General features: G+C 41.8%; 1 protein-coding gene across 1 annotated transcript in view; it reads left to right on the top strand.

Annotated features, from left to right (window-relative positions):
- The first annotated feature begins 536 nt into the window (after window positions 1-536).
- Usp31 (ubiquitin specific peptidase 31) overlaps window positions 537-20,014 on the top strand; it is a 56,091-nt gene continuing 36,613 nt past the window's right edge. The window contains exon 1 of the mRNA XM_051192854.1: window positions 537-1,299. Coding sequence (XP_051048811.1) covers window positions 682-1,299 — 618 coding nt within the window. The 5' untranslated portion in view covers window positions 537-681. The remainder of the gene's footprint in view (window positions 1,300-20,014) is intronic.

Raw genomic sequence — 20,014 nt, 5'->3', positions numbered from 1 at the left:
TTTTCAGTAAGGCAAGTTTAATAATACTGGTTTGTTGGGATCCCAAGGTACATCCTGGAAGAAAACCCCACTAGAATGTGTCAAGCTCCGTGACTGCGTTCGGATGATACGCTGCAGTCCCTCGGGAGCCAGCTGGGTCAACTTGCCTCGGACAAGACAAAGCTACGTCCATGAACTCCTTCACTACCTGGTAAGGGACAGTTTGATTTCCGTATTTTCTTTAGATCTCTTCTATTTGAGGAGCAAAGACCGAGACCCATCCCTAAAATCCACCACCCAGCGCCTGGCCAGCGTATAGGACTCTGCCCACACTAAACATGGCCAGTCTTGGGCTTCACGCCGCTGAACCACGCCCGGAGCCTGGAGTCCAAGGGTTAGGCTTCAGGGGCAGTGCCATTCCCACAGTCAACATGGTGGCTGGGCAGCTTCAGCGTGGGGCGGGGCTGCGATCCGAGCGGGTCACGTGAGCCGCCCTCTGGGCGGCCGCGCGCGCACGCGCGCCCCTCGGCCGCTGCTCTCACGCTCGCTCGCTCGCTTTCTCCGCGGCGCTCTGAGGCTGTGTGGGGCGCAAAGGCCCCCCTGCCCGGGTGAGGCGCGGGCGGCAGCGGGATGCGGCGGCGGCCGTGGCGGGGTCGCGGTCCGGGCGGACAGGCGCGGTGATGAGCGTAGTCAGCTACCGCCATGTCCAAGGTAACGGCGCCCGGGCCCGGGCCGCCGGTGGCGGCGGGCGGGAAGGAGAAGCGCTCGTTCAGCAAGCGGCTGTTCCGGAGCGGCCGCGCTGGGGGCGGCGGCGGCGCTGGGGGCCCTGGGCCGGCCGCGCCCTCGTCGCCGTCGTCGGCGCGCTCGGTGGGCAGCTTCATGAGCCGCGTCCTCAAGACGCTGTCCACGCTCTCGCACCTCAGCTCCGAGGGCGCCGCCCCGGACCGCGGCGGCCTCCGCAGCTGCTTCCCGCCCGGGCCGGCCTCAGCGCCGACGCCGCCGCCGTGCCCGCCGCCGCCCGCCTCGCCCGCGCCGCCCGCCTGCGTTTCGGAGCCGGTGCCCGGCGTGGCGGGGCTCCGCAACCACGGCAACACGTGCTTCATGAACGCCACGCTGCAGTGCCTCAGCAACACCGAGCTCTTCGCCGAGTACCTGGCACTGGGCCAGTACCGGGTGGGCCGGCCGGAGCCCTCGCCCGAGCCGGAGCAGCCGGCGGGTCGCGGCCCTCACGGCCAGGGTGAGGTCACCGAGCAACTGGCGCACCTGGTGCGGGCGCTCTGGACTCTGGAGTATACCCCGCAGCATAGCCGAGACTTCAAGGTGAGCCCCGGGGGCCCTGGAGCTCGGCCGCTTCTTGGGCTCCTCCTCTTCGGGCCGGGATGATTTCTGCGCTGGATGCTCAGAGAGTTCTGGAAGAGATAATCCAGATGACAAAGGAACTCATCCCTGCCGCCGTTCATGCATTCAGCTTGCCTTCTTTGAGCTCCCAGAACACGGGCACCGGGTCCTGTGATCCGCCTCAGGGATGGATGTTGCCGGGAGCAAGACCTAGCCTTTATGGAAACTGCAATCTTTGGAGCGGGTGTTGGTGGGAGAGCATTCAGCAGGGTTCGAATCTGGCTGCTTCTTTTCTAGCAAATTACCGAATCTCTTGGTGGCCCCGTTTACCCGGTACCTGCTCACAGCAAGTTGACAGGTTACATTGGCCACTATGCAATTACCCAGTTGGGGCACTTGGAAGGGGGTTCAACCTGATAAGTAAAGTGTTTCAGCTGTGTCTAGTACACTACACACATAGTCCTCTATTTCTTTTTATTCTTAAGTAAAACTAATCAGGTGTTAAAGATAATCCTTTGAAGAAGGCAGAACCGGATGAGGTAGCAGATGGGGAGGTGGTCCTGGCTTTGGTTTGCAGCTGCTGGTGGAGCTGTCCAAGTAGTGAGAGGATGGGATTGAGAGCAGAGGAGTTTGCAAGGTTCAGATGGTGAGCATCATTTGGCCTGAAGGAATTGGGTTCTTGCTGCAAGTTGAACAGGGAGATGATTGGAGACTGAATCTTTGTTCCACTTTAAAGTGGAACATGGGATATTAACTAGAAGTCGAACAATGAAAAAAATCAGTTCCTTTCCATTCCCTTTCTTATTTCCTCATGCATGGGAGAACAGCTCAGTTTGAAATTTACTCCCCCCCACCCCCCGTCTGGCTCACCTTCATGTTCTACCATCTTTCTTTATTCTTTGAGACAGGGTCCCATTATGTAGCCCAAGGCTGACTTTTCAGCCTGAGGTCTTCCTGACAGCCTCCTGTGTGTTGGGATCAACCCCACCCCTTTCCTTTTAAGTAAGAAAACTAGGTTTCAGGCTTAAAGACTTTGGTGAACAACATTAAGTTTATTCAAAAACATTTACTTAGTGTGTCTGTGTGTCATTTGTGTGGAGGTAGAGTCAGTTCTCCCACCTTTATGTGTTCTGTGGGGCTTGAATTCAGGTTGTTAGGGTTACCTGCTGAGCTATCTTGTCAGCCCAACAGTAGCTAAATTTAATAAGGCTATGCTTTTATTGAATTTTTTTTTGATTTGTCTTCTATTTATGGCAAGTGGTACTGGTTTTCCATTGGTGCTATCAAGTTTCTCTCTAAAATACATTTCTCCAAGTACTGATTGAATTTCAGGACTGAATGATGATGTAGCTGAGGAGTCTGCTTTGGGTAAAGTCCTGCCTTCTTGCTGAGGAGCAACATTGCCATTGCATACCACTCCCCTTTTAGTCATTTTTGCTTATATTGTTTAAAAAAAAAGTGCTTGCTGTTTGATCTTGAACCTTGAATGGAAATATTTGTCTGAGACCTCATGTTAGAGGTCTCGAAGTAAGAAACTAGGAGAGTGGTATTTTTATAGGTCCCCTCTCCTTTGCTTACAGTTACCCATCAGTACCCATGACAGTGGGGATGTTTTTAAGGCATTATCCTAGTGTGGAATTTGCAGTTTTTTGGTATGTCATCATCTTAGCATGTAAAAATTGAAGTTGCTTTTCCATTAAGCTATAAGTGAGCAGAAGTGGGTTAGTAATTCTACATGTGCAGGACTGATTGATAGTCATACTTTGGCAAAGTTGAGCATATTCTTCGAGGTTGTTTCCATTGCTTTTTATGAGGTTGTGCGCACTTTTGCATCCATTAAGCTATCAACAGAAATGGGTCAATACTTCTAGAAGAATAGAGACTTTATAGAGGCGCATTTGGCAAAGTTGAACACGTTCTTGGAGTCCTTGTTTTTTGAAACACTGTAGTCTTCTGAATCTTCAGTAGAGTTCACTGTGTATTCATTCATTCACCTCCCTTTTACTGATGGTTTACTCAGATAGGGATGCATTCAACATCAGAAGGAACATTCATTCCCTAATGAGAGTGCTGTGAAGTAGAAATGTTGGACAGGCTGACATATTAGTCTAGTGGTTCTGTGGCGTTCCAGAGGCTTCTTTGTAATTATATTGCTAACCCAGTGCTAACCCAGACCATTCTGTTTCCACTCTATTGTCCTGAGCTGTTACTGAGATTTTGGTCTTGTGTTTGTTACCTCATGGTTGCCTGACAGTGACACCTGCAGTACCTTGTGTTCTGGTAGGAAGACAGGAAGTCAGGAGAGAAATAAATGTTCTCTTGGGACCCTCCAGCAGGCTTCTGCTGACACCTCACTGACTATACCTGTGTCAGGTGGCTGCCACAAGGCTAGAAGCAGGTGAGACAGCCCTCCCAAGTACCTCACTATGTGCCAGACACTTGCAATGAGGGGTAGAATCCAGTGGGACTTAGGTTCCCTAAGAGCTTGTCTTGCACTTGAACTGGCACACAATTCACATTTATAGTTCACTTGAGGATCTTGTTATGCTGGAATGGGGCCTCACAGTATGCTTTTCTTAGGAGCTCCTGGTGATGCCGCTGCTGTCCATCTAGGGACTATACTTTGAATACTAGTGGGCTTCAAGGAGCAGATGAGAAGACATCACAGAAAAGGAGGCACAAGTTACCTGGGCCAGGAAGTTATGAGGACTAGTGTGAAATTACCTATGCTTTGGGGAAATGGTGAGCTATTAGATAGGTGGTTGCACTGTAGCCAGCCATCATGGTGCAGACCACCACAGGGAAGCTTGTTGTAAAGAAATGGTAAAGGGCTTTGTGGGCTGGTTTGGACTCTTATCTGGAAGTTGGGAACAGAGGTGATAAAGTTGGAGAGTGATATGATTTCTTTCTGTCTTTCTCCCTGAGTCTTCACTCCCTCCTTCTTTTGTCTCCCCCCCCCCCCACACACACACCTACTTCTGTCCTCCTCTCCATTGAGGATTGGTTTTCTCCTTTACTTCCATTCCTTTTTTTTCCTGATACTATTTTGAACATAAGGGAAGTTGAAGATGGATGTGAAGCCTGCCTGTCCCTGCCCTCTTGCTCAGTTCTTGGCTCCAGGCAGCCACCACCTGACTGGAGCTGGCAGAGGAATTAGAATCAATTGGCCTTCTTGATTTTGCCTTAAGGTCTAGAAGAGCATTAACTGGATTTGAGTGTGATTTTTATCATGTTAAATCTTCAAGGTTAGACGTGTTTCTAAGTTTTCAGTTAGAAGTCCTCTTTCAGGAGCTTTCCAGGTAAATGTGGGGTTTGTTGTTGTTTTTTGTTTGTTTGTTTGCTTTGATTTGCTTTGATTTGCTTCTGATTGGACTATGGTTTTGAAGTCCATTTGCTAGAATGACAAATTGACTGGCTCAACTTTGATATGCTTTAAGAAATTTCTCTAGGTGCAGCATGCATCTTTTCTTTTCTTTTTTTTTTAAATACAGATATGCTTTCATGCTTTTAGAACATGGTTTGCAAACAGAGCATTTTTGCCACATACCTTGAATCCCTGGGGACATTTGTCTATGTTTGGAGACATACTTGGTTGTTATACCACGTGGGGTGAGAGTGCTGTAGGCATCTATTGGGTAGATTTCAGGGATTCCGTATATAACAATGTGAACCCTTACCCTCCATGATTTAGCCCAAGATGCCAGGATGGTGAGGTGGAAAAGCATTTTGTCTGTTTTCAGCATACAGTTGCCTAACTTTCCTGGACTCTAGCCTGTTTGTTTACCTTGTAGCTTTGTGTATGTGCGTTTGTGCACAAGCTTGCTTATGAGGGTAGAACTTAGACTCAACACAAGGGTCAGCAACTTTCTTTATAAATCAGTAAGTAAATGATTTTGAAATCTGAATATTATTCTGTTTTAAGGGAAAATCACCTTATTGCTTTAATTTTACCAGAAGCATAGTTGTTCAGGTTCTTATGAATACCTTTTGATTTCTAGTACTCAGTCCTCTTTGCAACAAGTGAAAAAAAGACAGATGAGCACTTTGAACCAAGACAGATAAGTTTTATAGTCTCAGTTTTCAAACCATGCTCTCAAAGAGCAATTATAGCAGAGTGACCTTCTGATGGAAGTGCTGCATACTCCCTCAAACACGAGTCTTAGGCCAGAGTGGCCTTATCAGCCCAGCCACCGGTATGACAGGTCTCAGCGAAGCACCTGAGCAGGTCTAGTGGACATGCTGAGACAAGCAGCATTTTTCCCTCCGAGACTGTGGTGCAGAACTGTAGTGAAAATAAGGTCATCTGCAACCAGGTTTGAATGTATGCCATTGCTCCTGAGGCTCAGGTACTTTTGGAAATCTTGCTTAAAAACAGTCCTTTCCGACTTTTTAAAGTGCAGGAAATGGGAAATTGTCTAAGAAGGGGGAGTACAATACACAGACATTTGTAGAACTCCATGTTTGCTGATGTTCTGGTTCTTTTTGCTATTATAATACCACAGACTGGGAGATTACAAATAAATTTATTAAAATTCTGGAGACTGGAAATTGCTATGTTGAGGGGCCCACATCTGGCAAAGGGCTTCTTCCATCATCCTATGGCAGAAGATGAGCAGTCAGGAAACTGAGAGCATGGAATTTTGTGGGGCAGGTGGAGGGGTGAGGAAGGAGGGTAAGAATGGAGTATAACTTGCTCTTTTTAATTAGGAACCTACTCCTGTGATAATGACATTTATCTTTTCTTGAGGTCAGGGTCCAATTGCTTCTTAAAGGTCTCAGTGTTTGTATTTGGAATTACATTTCAAAAACAGGAGTTTTGGGGGTCATGTTTAAAACATGGCATCTGACTTAAACCGTACCACATCTGCTCAACTATTGTGTTTAAAGGAGCTAGTTTAGGTGAGAGGTTGGGAATAGAGGGTTTAGTGTAAAGATTATAGAATAAAGTTCTTGTCCTCAGAGGACCCATCTATTTATAAGGAAGCTGTTTTGAACTACAAATGGAAGGTTCAGAAGGAGTTCAGAGGACTGGATTCTAAGCTGCACTATCAGCAGTTAACACTTCCACAAATTGGAATTCCTAACACTGCGCTAGCTAGACTATGGGTATGTAGTATTTAAACACAATGATACAGCAGTGGTAAAATAAAAAAGGCAGTAGGCAATCATAGTCCATTCTCAGAGCTTGCCTGGGAGGAGGTGGATATTAGCCAACATTGGCAAAGAAGAAATTTTAAATCCTAAGAGCTAATAAGAAGTTAAGGGACATGAGTGAGAATAATAAATTTTGCCAGATGGATTGGTAGAAAAATGGACTCAAAAGGCTATATTATTGGAAAGACCTGGAGGTGCATTTAGAAGTCTGACAGGCCCTTATTTGCAATGCAGGGAGGCAGGTGATTAGGCAGATGAGGCTGGAAAAGATAGGTCTCACTGGGTCTTGTAAGCCAAGGTGAAATACTTAGGTTTAATTCTGACCAAAGACTGGCTGTTACTAGTTTCTAACAGTGTTCTTGCACGATTGTGTCCAAACATGAAATGCTTATTCCTGGTCTGAATAGTGAACAGAGAAGTTTGGAGACTAGTTAGTCAGTAGGCTTTTGCGATAGACCTGGTGAAAGTAGTGGAGGGAGGAAATGGAAGATGGGACTGGACTTGAGATATATGTAGAAGTAGACTGACTGTTCCTCATCACTGTCAAACATTTGATTATATATTATATATATGTCCAAGCTCTATTTGATTTTGTTGTTCTTTATGTTTGTCTTAATGTCAGTGCCACACTGTTTTGATTACTGTAGTTGTGAAGTAAGTTAAAATCTGGTGTGATACTTTCACATTTATCCTTTTCAAGATCCTTTTGGCTTTAGAGTCTCTTGATATTCCTTATGAGCTTAAGGGCTTATTTATTTATTCAGGACAGGGTTTCTCTGTGCACCACCGTGGCTGTCCTGAAACTCAGGCTGACCTTGGACTCACAGAGATCTGTCTGCCTCTGCCTTCCAAGTGCTGGGATTAAAGGCACGTGTGACCACCACCTCCTGGCAAATTAAAGGACTTCTATTTCTGGAAAGAAAAAAAAAAAGTGGCTGGAATTTTGATAGGGATTGCATTCAGCCTGTAGATCACATTGGGTACCAATATTATTGTAATCATAGTGAATTTGCCAGTCCACGAAAATGGGAGAACTTTATTTATTTATGCCATTTTTTTATTTCTCTCAGCTGTATTTTATATTTTTAGTACAGTCTTTCTGCTTCCTTGATTAAAACTCTTTCTGTATATTCTTACTGATGTTGTAAGTGGAATAGCTCTTTTTGATTTGGGGGATGGGATCCAGGGACTTTCACATACTAAATAGGTTTTGTCCCACTGAATTGAGAGCTACATTCTCAGCTGCATACCTAGAAGTGCTAATTTATTTTTTGGATTGTTTACTAATAGTGCATAAAATATGTAATTGGCTTTGTCATGTTTATTCTAAATCCTACAACTTTGCTAATTAATTTATTAGTTCCAGCAGATTTTCTTGGTATCTATAGTTTTCTACATAAATGGGGACATCATTCATGAACAGAGAGAGACTGGCTGCTTTCCAGTTTTTATATTTTCAGTCCCCCCCAATCCCTTCATTGCAAAGTAGTATCCTTGTGTCTTATTTCTTGGTGTTGGGGGAGTTGCTTTCAGGATTCGATGGTTGAATGTGATTGCCCCTGTCTTGAAGAAGTATCCTTTTCTACCTGGTTTGTTGACTTATTTTCCCCCTTAATTCATTGAAAGAATTAAATGCTTCTTTTTGTATCAATTTGAGCTGATGTGCCTCTTTCCTCTCTTTTTTGTTAGTGTGTGGTGTTTTACTTGCTTGATGTTTTAGTATGTGGAACCTTCTTTTCACTTCAGGAATAAATCCTGCTTGGTTATGCTGTCTACTCAGATTTGAATAATTTTTCCTTTTATATTCCAAAATATTTCTCTTTAGTAATTTTGTTAATTTAGTATGTGCCTTGTGTGATGGGGGATTTATTGAGAGGTTTGTATAGTATGGTAAGTGGTTAAGTGTAGACAAGGAAGTTAGTGGCCTGTGTTCTAGTCCTATTCCTCTGCTTACCTTGAGACCTTGAGGCTTAGATCTCTGGTCTTCACTTCCTCATCTGTAATGTGGAGATGACAGTAGATCTACTTCCTAAGCCTGTTTTGGAATATATGAGAGAAGAATCTGGCAGGAGGCCTGCACAGTGCTCAGCAAGTGCTAACTGATGCTATTGTTCTCATCCACCCTTATTATCTCCCTGCCTCTGTGTGGAAGGCTTCTTTAGCATTTGATGATGCATCTGTGAATTTTGCAGTGCTTCATCAGTTTTATTGATGTCAAACATTGTTTACTCTCTTTCATTGTCTTTAAAAGTTCTCATTTTGTCAAGTTAAAAAAGTTATTTTGTGTGAATTTTAATGTTAAGTATCTATATACTAATTTTAGAGAACTATACCTACTGAATATCTTTCTGTCATCGACAAACTCAGTAGTCTTCAACAAAATTGTAAACTAATAACGATTCAGAGAAAGCTTACATCAGATAATAGCTAAGAAGAAATTGAGGTAGTAACGAACCATCTGCTTCCCCAAAAAATTAACAGATTAGATGTATTTATTCATACATTCTTCTTGGAACCAGATAATCCCTATGTTGTATGAACTGTTGAAAAACAGAGAAACTCACTTCCAGAGACAAGGGGATTCAGATGTCTGAACCCATTGTTTTTTTGTTTTGTTTTTTTTACCCCAGTTCCTTGTGTTTAGTGGGCAGCAATTACGTCTTATTCAGCATCAAGTTTCCATTCCTGGTTTGTGGAATGTATACACTGTTGGCTAATCTGAACCCGGGTAAGGAAGCCACAGCTAAGACAGCTTGCATACTAGACTGTTAGCAGTGTGGATATGCTCATGATGACCAGGTCTGTTGTAGACTTGGGTCAGGCCTGTGTGTGGGGCTTTAAACCTTCAGAGAGCAGGGAAGAAACCAGAAGATGGAGTAGCAGGCTTTAGTGCCCAGAGAGTGAGTTGCCATGCAGAAGGGTGCAGTTTCTGTGACTTCTCTCTTAAAGCAGTCTCAGGATGAGGGGCAGCATGCACTTTCCTTTCCCCCACCTGCTCCCCCTCCCCCCTCCTTTCCTTCATTTTTTCCTTTTATGTGCAGAGTATGCACTTCAAGGTGAGTTGACAGTGTTTGGCAGGTTTATGGGGGAAGAATGAAGGATAAAGAGTTGAAAATAATATGGAGGGTTCTTGAGAGAATGTTTTGGGATGGGACTTTTTCAAGATTGGTATACCCAGTGGAAAGTAGTTTTGGAGGTGTGTAGGGTGTGTAGTGTTTGAACTTTAGAAACATAGGTAAAACCTTTTTTTTTGTTTTTGTTTTTGTTTTTGTTTATTTTTTGAGACAGGGTTTCTCTGTGTTGCTTTGGAGCCTATCCTGGAACTAGCTCTGTAGACCAGGCTGGCCTTGAACTCACAGAGATCCTCCTGCCTCTGAGGCCTCCCAAGTGCTGAGATCAAAGGCTTGTGTGCCACCAACGCCCTGCTGGTAAAACCAATTCTTAATGCAGTATTTGTTGAGTGCTGCATTTTCAGGAGCTGTGCAAAGTGAATCATTTAAATTGAAAAGAACTAGCCAGTCTGGTCTGCCCATAGAACAAACACCTTAACCCAAGCACAGTTGGTATAGATGCTTGGTCCCAGTGAATTGTTTTACATCTTCCTTTGTGTGCTTCAAGCTTTGCTTTGACTTGGCCACTTCTGTTTTGATATTAGTGTGTGGTTTGATGGATTTTTCCTGTCCCTTTATATCCTTGTCACAATGAGGGGCTACTAAATGGGCCAGTGTTCTCTGTTTGCATAGTCTCCACAGCTGTTTCCTCTAGTAAAAACTCTGGAAAACAATGACCTCATAGTTTCCACATACTCAAAACACAACAAAAGAAATCCAAACTTTTCTTTCTTTCTTTCTTTCTTTCTTTCTTTCTTTCTTTCTTTCTTTGTTAAAAGTAGTAGGAATCATTAAAAATTGAGTAAAATTTGTCATCTGTTGCCTCTTCCTTCAAAAATACTTGTTTGCTCTGTTACTAATTGTTCATTTACTTTTCAAATGATTCCCCCCCCTCTTTGTATAACAAACATTTTTTTTCAGGGAGCACATGGGGTTATCTTGAGTCTTATGTTGTGATTGTTTCTTGTCTGTATAGAAGCTATTGTTTTGTGCCTGCACTGAGGCAGTGCCTAGAGGAACTGGCCAGTCACTGAACATCTGTTGCTTCTTCCCTCCAGTTGTTAAATTCAGATGGCAGCAAATAGTACATCCACAAACAAACAATTCACACTTTAGAAGATTCCATGGGACTGGCAGACAATGTCTTTGTTGGTTTCTGCTCCCACTAAAAGGAATGTTGGTGCTATCATCAGATCAGTGTATTTTTAACTCTTGGCATTATAATCTTTAAGAATAAGTTATAGCTATCTGGTTTGGGGGAACATGGGACTGGAGAGATGGCTCAGGGGCTAAGAGAATTCCTAGCACCCACATGGTGTCTCACGCCATTTGTAACTTCAATCCCAGGGGCTCTGATGCCCTCTTCTGGCTTTCATGGACACCAGCCATACATGTATACGTGTAGGTAAGACACCTGTAAGAATTTAAAAAGTAGACATAGTCATGAAAATTGTGTGTGTGTGTGTGTGTGTAGAGCAAGATTATTTATGAAGTGATTTCACACTCAATTTTTATTCTTCACAGCAGCTGTGAGAAGGAGGGCTTGTTACTCTTATTTTAAATAGGATTTGGATATTGGGATTCTGTACTCATGAGCAGCAGAGCTGGACTGCAGTTTTATACGCTTTCTGGGACAGAAGTGTGAGGAGGTTAGTGTAGAACAGAGAGGTGTGGCCATGAGGCGTACCTTACAGTAAAGTAAGGGAGTTGTTTTGAGGAAAGGCATTTGGTAGCTCTTTTGCACACAGTTCCAGCTCCTAGTTCTGCTCGCCTTATGTCTTAGTTATATAATTGCAGTAGTCATCCTACCTTCCTCATTTGTAAACTTCCAGTTTGGAGTTTGGAATGTTGCCAGATTAGACTTCTTAGTCTTTACTTGTAATTACAACTCAAAAATTGTTACTGTCTTTCCTGTTACATACAGAAAGCAATGTGTATTTCTTAGCAGTTAAGCTTCTTCATGATGCTGTCCCTTTTCTATGTTGGGAAACAGTGGAATACAGCTAAAGGACTGAATGAAAGAGTATGAACATTTGGTTCAGATCCAAAGATCTGTAGTAAGGGACTTTCCCTTTAGTTGAGTTTTATTTTATGATAAATGGCATAATAATGCTTTCTTGCTTACTCCTGTAATTCCAGCCTTTGAGAGGTTGAGATAGTTTGAGGCCAGGCTGGACAGCAGAATGATCTTCAGGTCAGCCTGGGATATTGTGAGCCCCTGCTTCTAAGGAAAAACTAAAACCAAACCAACCAACCAAACAAACAAAAAATCCAGTTTTCTTAATAGGTTCATTATCGTGGATAGGTGAGAAATACCTGTAAAGTGCTTAACACAGTGCCTGACAAGGCTCTGGTTGCATTATTATCTTCAACCACTTGTCCTTGCTGCCTCTTGCTTTTGCCCCATATTTTCCTGCCTGTCCTACTTTCTCTTCTCTGTGGGTCTGGGGCACATAATTCCTCAAGGCCCACTTTAAAAGCTACTCCTATAGTAAAGTGTCCCTAATCCCCATGGTTGGCAGTAGTAGTTCCTTCCTTTGAAAGCAGTATTTTTCATGGCACTCTTGTGGCACTGTGTTTTCTTAGTTAAGTTTAAATAACTAGCTGAGAAAACTTATCCTTGTGCAGTGAGTATATTGAGCCCACATGTGCCTGACTCTTGGTTTTTCCAGTTACCAGTTGATGGTAGTTGTTATTTAATAACTATCGCCTTTTTTCCCTCTGACTTTTAAAGTGAAGTTCAAGAGTGTTTGCTCCATTACTAGTTCAGTATGTGTCTCGTATTTTAAAAAACAGTTCCATCAATCACCTAAAAAAACTAACATGGATTTTTGTAGCATCATTATTCTGTACTATGTATGTGTGTGTGTGTGTGTGTGTGTGTGTATCTTTACACACCACACACACACACTTTTTTTTTCCAGTTTGTATATATTAGGATTGAATAAGGTTCTAAATTGTTAGTGGGTTGACAAATCATTTAGTTCTCTCATTTTTTGTTTTCTTCTTGTCTTCTAATTTATTTGTTGTGTGAATCATTCATGTTATTCACCAGTACTTTTCAGGTTATTTGTCTTTAAGGACAAAGTTTTAAAAATTTCAAACTGCTGCCAGCAAGATGGTTTAGTGGGTAAAATAATCACTGCAGCAAAGCCTGATAAGTTGAGTTCAATCTCTGGAACCCACTGCAAGTAGAGACCTGACTCAAAAGTTGTTTTTAGACTTCCATACACACCCTGTATAACAAAAATCTCCCTCCCTCCCTCCCTCCCTCTTTCTCTCTCTCTCCTTCTCTGTCTCCCTCTCTCTCCCTCCCTCCCTGTCTCTCACATACACACAGACAAACACACACGTGTGCCCGTTCACACACGCATGCGTATACACACACACACACACACACACACACACACACACACACACACACACACACACAAAACTTCAAACCTAAAAACTAAAACCAGGTGTGAGCTGGTTTGTAATAAAGTACATATGAAGTACTAGAAAAATGAAACCAGAACAGCTTGTAAGACCAGCTATATTATGGGCCAGTGAGCTGGCTTAGTGGGTAAAGGTACTTGCTGTCAGTCTGGAACCACATGATAGAAGGAGATAACTGATTCTGTATCACATGTGTATGCACATGTACACATATAATAAACAATTGTAAACAAAATTTAAATGCTTCCATCTTAAAAAGAAAGAGCAGGGCTGGAGAGATGGCTCAGAGGTTAAAAGCACTGACTGCTCTTAGAGGTCCTGAGTTCAATTCCCAGCAATCACATGGTGGCCCAAAACCATCTATGATGAGATCTGGTGCCATCTTCTAGTGTGCAGGCATACATGTAGGCAGAACACTATATACATAATAAATAAATCTTAAAATTAAAAAAGTACAAATTTCAAAACAATTTATATAAAAAAAAGAGCAGTTTCTTTAAGACTGTTAAATTTAGCACTGTTATTGTTTGTACATGTTTCTTTGTAAATGCTTAATGCCAGTTTCTGTACTTCATGGTATGATTTTGAAGAGTTCTATTCTGGAGGTCCTATAGTCTTTTTGTGATGTATTCATGGAGCTTCAGTTGAAATGTTTCTCTGCCAGTATTTCTTGTAAAATGTTGTTAGGTCTACAATTTAAGAAGATTAAAGTTAGAGAGTTGCCTTCTCTTTTTTGGTAAAGTTCCCTTGTGTCAGTGATGCTGTACCCAACCTCCCCCCCCCCTCAATCTGTCTTCAGGCTTTGCCTCTTGAAATGTTGGCAGTCATTGGTAATTATTTAATTCATTAAGGGACAAGAATGGTGACACTTAATTCTGGCATCCTTTTTTTAAAATGGCTCTGAACACTTACCCTTTTGTGACATAAAGACTTAATCTTTCAAATTTTAAAAATATTTAATTTTCTAATGTAGTTAGCTTTTGTAACTTTATGGACTTAATAGGCTTAAGATGTCACCTCTCAGTCATACAATAATTACTTACCACTCCCACTTTGGTATTTAGAGTTTCCCCTTATTCATAGGTGTAGGCTGTCTGTCTGACTTATCTTCCTAGGTGCTGGAACATGTTCCACAACACTTGGCTATTGTTAGCCTTGTTGATACTTAACATTTTTGGTCATTTTTGGCCAATAGGTTAACTTCTTTTGGCAAAATACTTGTAGTTGGTGTTATCAAACCGGGATATAAGGAAGTTAGGATGTTCCTGGCTTAACATATACATTCCTTATATTAGATCTGGAGTCAGTCAATTTGTTTATGGAGTCCTGGTTTTTCAGTGCAAATGGTTCTGGGATACCACACTCTAGGAATGTATGGTTTTAAAGTTAGATCATGGTTCTAGTTGAGACTTTTAGGGGCTTTTGTTGGCCTTAACCTCTCCTTTCTCCTGCACAGGAGAGCCTATTCTTTATAGCATGTGGATTCTTTTTTATTTTTTATTTTTATTATTTTTAAAAATTTTACATCTGAGCCACAGTTTCCCCTTCCCTTCTCTCCTCCGAGTCCCCTCCACCTGCATCCCACCCCCCAATACACTCCTCCTCCATTTCTGTTTAGTGAAAGTCAGGTCTCCCATGAGAATCAACAAAACATGATATCAAGCTGCAGTAAGACTAAGTGCATCCCCATTTTTTTAAGGCTAGGTAACGTGATCCAGTATGGGGAGTTGGGTCCCAAAAGCCAGTAAAAGAGTCAGAGACAGCTCCTGCTTTCACTGTTAGAAATCCCACAAGAGGAACAAGCTACAGAACAGTAACATATATGCAGAGTGCCTATGCAGGCTCCCCGGTTGTGGGTTTAGTCTCTGTGAGCCCCTCTGATCCAAGTTAGTTGATTCTGTGAGTTTTTTTGTGGTGTCCTTGAACCCTCTGGCTCCTATAATCCTTTCTCCCTGTCTATTCCAGGATTCCCCAAGCTCCGAGTAATGTGGATCTGCGTGTTTCCATCAGTAGCTGGATGAAGCCTCTCTGATGACAACTGGGTTAGGCACCAATCTATATATATAGCAGAATACTGTTAGGCATCATTACATTGACATTTTTCCCCCTCTAGTCATGTTTGGTTCTATTCTAGGTCTCTGGGATATCCAGCCTGTGGGTCCTGGTACTCCAGGCAGTGTGAGGGGTGGACTTACTTTCCTGGCATGGATTTTAAGCTAGACTTATCATTGGTTGGCCACTCCCTTGATCTTTAGGTCATCCATATTCCAACACATCCCATAGGCAGGACAGACTGCAGGTTGAAGGTTATGTGGTTGCGTTGGTTTCCCACTGCCTTCACTTGAAGCCTTGCCTGGTCACAGGAGATGGCTAGTTTAGGCTATACATTCCCTATTGCTAGCAGTCTTAGCTAGAGTCATCCTTGTATATTTCTGGGAGATTCCCTTGCACCAGGTTTTTACCTGACCCCAACATGCCTTCCCTTCCCAGTAGTATCAGTACTCTCCCCTTATGTTGTCCCACACCCAAACTGATCACCCCTGTTCCCATCCCCACCTGCTTGCAGTCCAGTCAAGAAATCTCTTTCCCCTTCCCAGGGAGATCTAGGCACCCCTCTCTCTATTAACCTTCCTTGTTAACTACTATCTCTGGGCTTGTGGATTGTAGCATACATATTCTTTATTTTATAGCTAATATCCACTAGTGAGTATTTAACATGTTTTTCTTTCTTGGTTTGGGTTACCGCACTCAGGATGATTTTTTTTTTTTTTTTTTTTTTTTTTTCTAGTTCCACCATTTGCCCTTAGGTTTTCTGGTGTCCTTGTTTTAACAGCTGAGTAATAAATATACCACATTTTCTTTATTCATTCTTCATTTGAGTGATGTGTAGGTTGTTTCCAGGTTCTGGCTATTACAAATAAAGCTGCTATGGACATAGTTGAGCAAGTGTTCTTGTGGTATGATTATCTTTTTGGTATATGCCCAAGAATGGTGTAGCTGGATCTTTTGGTAGATTGATTCTCAGTTTTCTGAGAAACCACTACACTGATTTCCCAGCATGCAGATTCTTGTTGCTTCATTACACTGTACATTAATCTCAGTAATAATCCAGTGCTGCTGCTAACAAGGGGCATTTGAAATACTTTACGATGTCTACAGCACAGATGCTTCTAGGGCTGGGCCTGCCACTGTGCTTGGAAGTCACTTGGAGTTTGTTGTCAACTGGATATAAAGTTAAAAAATCTTGTTTGAGGGATTGCTGCCTAAGTTCACTTTTGTTGCATTATTATGTGGAAAGTTGAATTTATGATGTGAAGTCAACTCCACAAAATGTGATCCATTTAAAATTTTAGCCTTTTCTCCAATCCTTACATCATTTCCATTACTTCTTAATTTTATGATTTATTCTTCCAGTATTCAAGTACAAGCAGATGTATGTGTGTGGTTTCCATTGATTTTTCTCTCTCCAACTTGGGTAATTGGTAGTTGCACAGCTGTGTGTTTGTCCTTGCCTTTCTTGAGGGACACAAGCACCTGCTGTATGCCCTCCACAGGGATTATTTTATATTCCTTACAATATCATAAGGTAGATATGCACAGTTATTTGCTTTATAAAATAATGCAAAGAACATTTTCTGTGCAGATTTCTCATTCCATGAGTCTTCTGCCACATAGTTACTAATCCTACACTTTGCCTTTGAGCATCCCTGGGACAGAGGAAGACCCTTTTTAATCTATAGGGAGAGATATTCATCCTTTCCTTGAGGGATATTACAATAGTGGGAGAATGTTAATGGTAAGACTATCTTTCCTGTTTACATTTCATGTAGGTATAAAGATACATGATACATTAAGTTAGACTACCCTTCAATCTGCCCGACAGTAAGAGTCCCCTTTTAACAGTCAGTGACAACTTGGTAAATATCTTATGTTAGGTTTTGTTTACTGGAAGTTATAATAAACCTCTGTAATTTAAAGACAAACTCCCTTAAAAGCAATTGCTTCTGGGAAATATCTGAGTAAACAATTTGGGGATTTTAATAGAATGGGAAAGAATGGAAAGAAACTTCATTTCCTGGTGGATAAAGAGCTGAGCATTGGGTACTTTTTATCTTTATGCAAAAGGGGAGGTCAGTTGCACTTCCTCTGTTTGATGTTGGGAAGCTGGTTGGGGTGTTGTAGCTTGATTCCTTCCTGGATACTCCTGGTTATCTAGTCATCATCAGAGACCATGCTGGGTTGAGAGGAAGGGAGGCCATGGTTGGGAGCTACTCCTTTCCTTTGGAAAATCTGTGAGCCTATGTGTTTGACTGTCAGAACTCTGGAGCTTCTGAGGTCTTGGTAGGCCATTGAGCCCCAGTTTCTTTAGTTTTTCTTTCATTGCCATTATATAACTAGACTCATAGATTGTGTGTCTTGAATGACTCACTGTGGGTAATTCTCAGTGTGATATATTCTGTGCCATTGAATTGTCAATACAATCAAAAGCAAAAAGAGGACCAGGTAATTATTTAAACACCAACTGTCCTGAAGATTTTTAACTTTTTATATGAATGACTGGATCACATGCTGTGCATATTTTTCCAGATCTTTGTGCTGTCCTTGACTAGTGTTCTTTGCTACAAACATTAGCTGTTGAATTCTTCTCTGGCATGGAGTGTTTCTTTGGGGCCATACAGGTGAAGGGTTCTAGATTGCTGTTTTGATTCTCATTTCTGGTTTTTGGCCCTTGTGTAAGGAGTAAGGTTTTTGCCCGCTGCCTGGTCTGTCCCCACCGCTGCTGTGCCAGCCCCAAATAATACACAGAGACTCTGTATTTGATAAAATGCTGTTGGCCAAGTACTAGTTTCTTATCGGCTAGCTCTGTCTTAATTATTAACCCATTTCTATGTATTTCTACGTGGCCTTACCAGTGAGAGGTGGCTGGTGGTTCTGCCTTCTCCAGATTCTCCATCTTGACTCCTCCTTCCTACTTCCTCTTTCCTCCTTGTCTCCTAGTCCCTCCTATCTTCCTTTCCTATTGGCCAACAATGCTTTATTCATTAACCAATATGAGAAACTTATATACAGAATGGCATCTCCCATCATCTCCTCTTTTCTGTCTAAATAAAAAGAATGGTTTTAACCTTAACATAGCAAAATATATCACATAACAGTTATCAAATAAGAATCACAGTTAACACTATTTAGTCCATTAACATTTAGCAAGATTTAAGAAGATATTTCATCATCTATTTTATCTTTGTGAGTCTAAAGTCCTATATGCTACTTATCTTTAAGCCTAACTAAGGAAAACTATAACCATAACTATCTGTCTTCAACTCCTTCAAAGACCACAGAAGGATAGTATATAAACTCTAGAAATGACAGAGACATCTTGCCTTGTCAGTCACCTACTAAAGTTCTTCTGTAATCTTCCATCTTCAGCCCATAGGCTATAGTGTGTCTAGCAAACTCTTCAGCAAAATAGGAAACCTTAAACTATCTTCTTGTATTGGCAGTTTGTCAGTCACTTTTCTTTGTGTCCTGCAGAATGTCTGGCAGACTCTTCCATGAAGCAGAAACTCTGTAGCAATGTACATCTTGAATCAGCAAATCAGTTTCTGTGGGTCCTGCATGTCCAGTTTATACAGCATAAAGTCAAACAGTCCAGACAAGAGCAGTATCTTGTCCAAATGGCTAGTCTTGCCATATTGGAAGTAAACTCCATAACAAGTTTCTTCAATGTCCATCTTCCTTTCTGACTCAGGTTGTGTTGCCAGGAGCATTTATGTCTCACTGTCAATAAAACCCTAAACCATTTTAAATGCCATATTCTGAAGGTCTTTGAAAGGTTTGAAGAATTCCTATCTATCTCAAATACATCTCTGTGTATCTTGAAAAACTAACTAACTTAACTCTAAGCTTTGACTATCATAGGTAATTATCTATAATCTGTACTAAATTATATATTACATTCCTAAATGAGTTATATAAACATAATACCTAAACAAGAGAAATATTGATATCACAAAATTGACCTTAAATTGTATCAATAAATGAAAATCCATTCCAAAGCTAAGAAATCAATAAATGAAAATCTGTTCCAAAACAAAGTATTCATATCTATATCATAATCCCCTTTTTACCTTTAAAAAGATATTGGTTGTGATCATTAACCATTTATAACCAACCCCATTTAAATGAAAACAAACATTTATAGACAATATTTGGGAATTTGGGGCGTCAATATTTGGGAATTTGGGGCGTCGTTCTTTCCAACTGCTTCCTGCTGGTAGGGGGCGCTGTTATGGGGATCCTAAGAAGATGCAGATATCCTGGCTGTAGTCTGCAAGGCTGCCTTGTCCAAGCTGTTTTGATGTCGGGTCACCTGGGACACTGTTTCAGGGGGTCTGGCTTGCTCAAACCACTTTAGTCTGGAAAGAATCCACAGCTTTTCCTTTTCTGTGGAAACAACTCTGTACCAGTGCCCTTCAAGCTCAGCATTCTCTTGCTGTGCATTGTTCTTGGGAGCCTCTATTGCTTGCTGCTTCACACCTGTATTTGAAAGTTTCTGATCTGATTCTAGTTAAGTATCTGGGTGAATAGAATCTATAGGAAATACATAGAGCTAGAGCCCAAGAGTACAGCTGAAGACATTTTAGTGTTTTCTTTTTTCCCACCTTTTGAAGGTAACTTTTAAACTTTTATGGAATGTTGTAGACATTGCAAAAAATGCATGTCATCAATTTTCAGCTTGATAGTTGCCCAGGAATAAAAATAAGAAGTTGCTAGTACTCTAGAAGCTCCTGCTCTCCTTTAGTGGCTTTATCCTTCATGTAGGCAGCTCCCCTTCTTGACTACTTTTATTTTTTCTTTACCTTTATTTTGAATTAGATACAAAGTGTATATTGGTTTACAAGTAATTTTGCTGAGATACAGTACACATGCTAAATCATGTATTTTAGGTATATAGGCACATAAGCAGGTTTTGGGATTTTCAAGGGTTCACAACT

This window comes from Phodopus roborovskii, unplaced genomic scaffold, assembly GCF_943737965.1.
Source record: "Phodopus roborovskii unplaced genomic scaffold, PHOROB, whole genome shotgun sequence".
Lineage (NCBI taxonomy): Eukaryota > Metazoa > Chordata > Mammalia > Rodentia > Cricetidae > Phodopus > Phodopus roborovskii.
The sequence above is the reverse complement of the archived record's forward strand: the minus strand, read 5'-3'. Positions and strand labels throughout refer to the sequence as shown.